Source organism: Penaeus vannamei, chromosome 35, assembly GCF_042767895.1.
Source record: "Penaeus vannamei isolate JL-2024 chromosome 35, ASM4276789v1, whole genome shotgun sequence".
NCBI lineage: Eukaryota > Metazoa > Arthropoda > Malacostraca > Decapoda > Penaeidae > Penaeus > Penaeus vannamei.
In genome coordinates this window covers 28,623,602-28,627,819 of record NC_091583.1, presented here as the reverse complement: position 1 = coordinate 28,627,819, position 4,218 = coordinate 28,623,602, and the positions used below count along the sequence as shown (strand labels likewise).

Sequence of the window (4,218 nt, the reverse complement as noted above, 5' to 3'; positions counted from 1 at the left end):
TGTTTGTATATATATATATATATATATATATATATATATATATATATATATTGTATATATAATATATATATATATATAATATAATGTATATAATATGTAGTGTATATATACATATATACATATATATATATATATGATATATATATATAATGTATATATATGTATATATATATATATATATATATGTATGTATATGTATATATATATGTATATATGTATATATGTATATATGTATATATGTATATACATATATGCACACAAATACATATAGACATATAGAGATAGCTTTTAATCTAGATATGTATATATAGATAGATATAGATTGTATAAGTAAAGATATGAATGTATATGGGTGGATAGATTGATAGGTATATATGAAATATCTGTAAGTCTCGGTTATGTATATGTACATATGAAACAATACTCGACTTTTGAAAGACGTTTTCTCACCACATTTTATTTTCATGCTTTACTGTTTATGAGTACCTTTATTATTTGTATAAAGGTGGTCTATATTATTATCAATAATACAACACTGTTTTAGTACGTGTAGGCAATGTTTTTTTATTAATAAAGTTCCATGTTCTTTTGTTTTGTTTTTTGTCAATCCTCATATTAGCGAAAAAAAATTGAGCCTTAGTCTTCTTTTCTTCTTTCTGAAGAAATCAAAGAAAGCGACGAGCATTTTTGGGCAAACTTGAGAAATTGAAAATTTGTAAATAGCCGGACATCGATTTCCAGGAGATGACTATACTTCCCAATGCCCAGCTTCTACTTATTTATCTAATGAAAAATCTTAGGTCACTAACGGCCTATTCAAGATCTGATACATCAGAGGTCATAGGTCATATAGCACTGTGATAAAGTGTTGTGTATTTCACCATATAAAGATGTACTAATAAAATTGCCTACACTACTCAGCAAAAGAACAATGGAAGGTTGAGAAATGCCTAGGAATTACTGTGAATTGAGAACTCCTTTTTCCTTTAACTGGCTGAAATATCTGCATTACACAAGTTTATGGTAATGTAGTGTAGAAACAGATATACAAAGAAATAAAAGCAAACGGTAATGGCATTTCATTTTCGATATCAACCTTAAAAGATCAAATTCCAAGAATGCGAACTGTGGTCCGCAAAGTTCGCAGTGGTTCACCTGGCAGAAGGAAATTGTACACATCGGCAACGCTGCAGGGGAGGCCAATCAGTCGATCGCGATCGACTGGTCGCTCACAAGCCTGTTTTAAGTCGATCACACTACTGTACCTGTTAATAATTCGTCCTTCAGAAGTTGCCATGCAAATAGCTGCAATAACATATATAAGTACTCATGATACTTGCATTATTATGCTTCTTTTTCTGGGAATAAATTTTATTTTTATTTATAATGATGTTACACTGTTATAGTTACATTTATGGAATATGTTTGAATCTTAGGCTGGTAGATCGCATCAGGGTAACCGATGAAAAAGATCAAATCTCACAAAAGGTTGGCCACCCCTGATATAGACCGACAGACAACAAATCCATAAGTTCATATGCCTGCTCGCTGGATACAGAAATTCAAGCCGAGGCTTTTAGGTAAAATTCCAAAAAGCCACGGTGAAATAACTTGAACATGGAATACCTTGAGGACGTAAAGTTTCATTTCAGTGTACATGTCTCTCTGAAGTTGTAATCGATAGCAAAGAGATATTTTTGCCTCTCACTTCCGGAACATGAAATAGTCATAATGGGACATAGGCACCGTGCTTATCCTGTTGAGCGATTTAACAGAAGGAAAATTATCAACGTCTATATGGCCCACGGGGACGTAACCCTGGGCAGCGAACATCAATGCGATAACCCGAGTCACCAGCTCTCCATACCCGCGACTTCGATACCCTTCCAAGGTCATCATGGTGCCCATCGCTCCGTAGAATGAAGTTGTGACCCAAGCTACAGGCTCCTCCTCGTCCCCAGCGAACGGCACGTTCTCAATGTCCACGCAGGTTTCCTCTTCTACGCTCGGGTCTTGGTATAGGCCGACCGAAGGGGCGTGCTTCGTGATGTGAACCATGTCGTCGAGAGTCCTGCATATGTCGTACTCCGCTGTGTTCCTCATGAGGCCGACTCCGGCTCTGCCCAGCCGTGCTACCCGGAATCCAGCCGGACACCTTTAAGGGTAGACGTTGCAACGGGACAGTGACTAAGTATTAAGATTCATAATGTGGTTCATTCTTTTTGCCTCAATATTATGATGGTGTTTTTGCTTCCGACTAAATGTGTGTGTAACGTCTAACGCCTACTTACCGGATTGGATTCTCCGCCAGATAAGCATGAGGATCCCCAATATTATCACCAGTATAAGTGCAGCATTTATTGATCGTCAGTTCCTGGCCTCCCTTGTCCTCCACGACGTCCTTCACGGTGTCCACCAGATACTCAGGCACGTGGAACACGCACAGCCTTCCCTTCCAGTCGATCAGCTGCGACTGCATCAGGGACTCCTTCAGCAGGGGGACCTCCTCCTCCCGACAGTGGACGGCCAGCAAGGTGTTCGACGGTTGCTGAAACACGTCACACAGATCATGGCTGAGATTGTTCCGGCAACCCAACGACCTGCTCATTACGCCATCGTTTCCTTGCCATCGCTCTTGCCATTATCATCATATCACTGATAACGAACAAGACGCTTCATTTGCAAAACACAAAGTGAGGGAGATTTAGTTGCTCACCAAATACCGCCACATAACAACATGGGAATCGGGGTGATCTCTCAAGGTGTAGAAAGTGCATTCCCGAGCATGACCTCGACCATGGAGGAGGAGGCTGTTATGGACCTGTGGGACAAAGGGCTTGTTAACTGAGGCGCATAGATAAAGTAGAGAAAGAACGTTAGATGATAATAGGCATGAGAAGGATATTGCGCATACACGGTCATGATTTAAGTAACAATCATGCGCTTACATCCATGCTAAGCCCTCACCAAAAAAGGAATTATATGACAACGTTTTAGTGTGTCACAGTGGTATTCTGTGCCATATTTGGTTTATCTTGCTGCAGTTTTCTTCCATTTTTAAGTTTGTAACAGTTCTTAGAACAATATTAAGTCGTTTTTATGTCGTTTATCAGGAATCACAACAGCTGTTTGAAGTTGACAACAATTTTGAGCTTGTTATGTCATCTGCCCAAAACCCTAATGGAGGCGGGTTTGTTGGTAATTGACAGTCATTACATATTTTAGCCATAGCAGAAAGGGAAGTCATCTTGCCTTTATCATGACTGGGACAGAATTGTCTGTCCCAGTCTTGACGGTGTATATGTCATATGTCATTATGGCATGACGGGTAAAGGCGTGCCCGCCATTAAATCTCTCTCTCTTTCTCTCTCTCTTTCCTTTCTTTCTCTCTCTCTCCTTTCTCTTTCACTTTCTCTCTCTCTCTCTCAAACACTTACGGAATAAGCGAAGGGCGAATTCCCCTTGATTCTGCGTGCGAGATCGACCATCCCTTCCGTGACAACAGTGAAGGGGTCTTCCTTCTGCCCCCAGTGTAGGCGTCGCCGCTCCGGCTTCGAGCAGAGACCGACAAGAGGCCTGGCCTGAAATCACAAAAGAAATGTTACTCAACTATTACTCTGCTGTGAATTTTGTGCATGACTGACTGATTGAATCACATGACGCGTAAATAATGGCGTATTTTAAACGTTTGACGTGCACTAAGGATAAAATTATCGAGTGGTTCTGCATGTAAACAAAACCTTTTTGAAATTGCATTTGCGTGAAATCTGATCAAAACATGCACTGATAATGCATGCTTTATACATTCCACAATTCATGATTCGTTTCAGATATTAGTTTCGAAGACTCCTCTCCATATGGACGCAAAACCGAAGTCTTATCGAGTTTTTATCAGCGCAGCATCCCCCCCCCCCCGCTGGGACCATCTGAAAATTATCACTCCCTTTGCCCTTATCATTACGTTTCTACTGAACTCCAACGCCATCCCATTAGTCACGTGGTATGCACTGCCCTGTCATTCTCCTCTCAAGTTCTGAAAATTTCCGGAGAAAACAACGGTTTCTCTTGGGGAGGATCAGAAGCCCCAGGCAGTGAAAGTATCACACAAGGTGAATCCATCAGCTGGAGGGGATCCCCAGGGCCTCCTCGACCCTAAGGGCAGTCCAGCGCCCGGCCAGACAAGATCCAACCTTCGGTGAAAGAGACAAGACCGATACA

At 40.6% G+C, this 4,218-nt stretch overlaps 1 protein-coding gene across 1 annotated transcript in view; it reads right to left on the bottom strand.

Annotated features, from left to right (window-relative positions):
- Positions 1-538: 538 nt before the first annotated feature.
- LOC113824555 (uncharacterized) overlaps positions 539-4,218 on the bottom strand; it is a 5,276-nt gene continuing 1,596 nt past the window's right edge. The window contains exons 2-5 of the mRNA XM_070113985.1: positions 3,438-3,581; positions 2,717-2,821; positions 2,292-2,548; positions 539-2,155 (exon numbers count right to left, since the gene is read on the bottom strand). Of these exons, the coding sequence (XP_069970086.1) occupies positions 1,705-2,155; positions 2,292-2,548; positions 2,717-2,821; positions 3,438-3,581 (957 nt within the window). The 3' untranslated portion in view covers positions 539-1,704. The remainder of the gene's footprint in view (positions 2,156-2,291; positions 2,549-2,716; positions 2,822-3,437; positions 3,582-4,218) is intronic.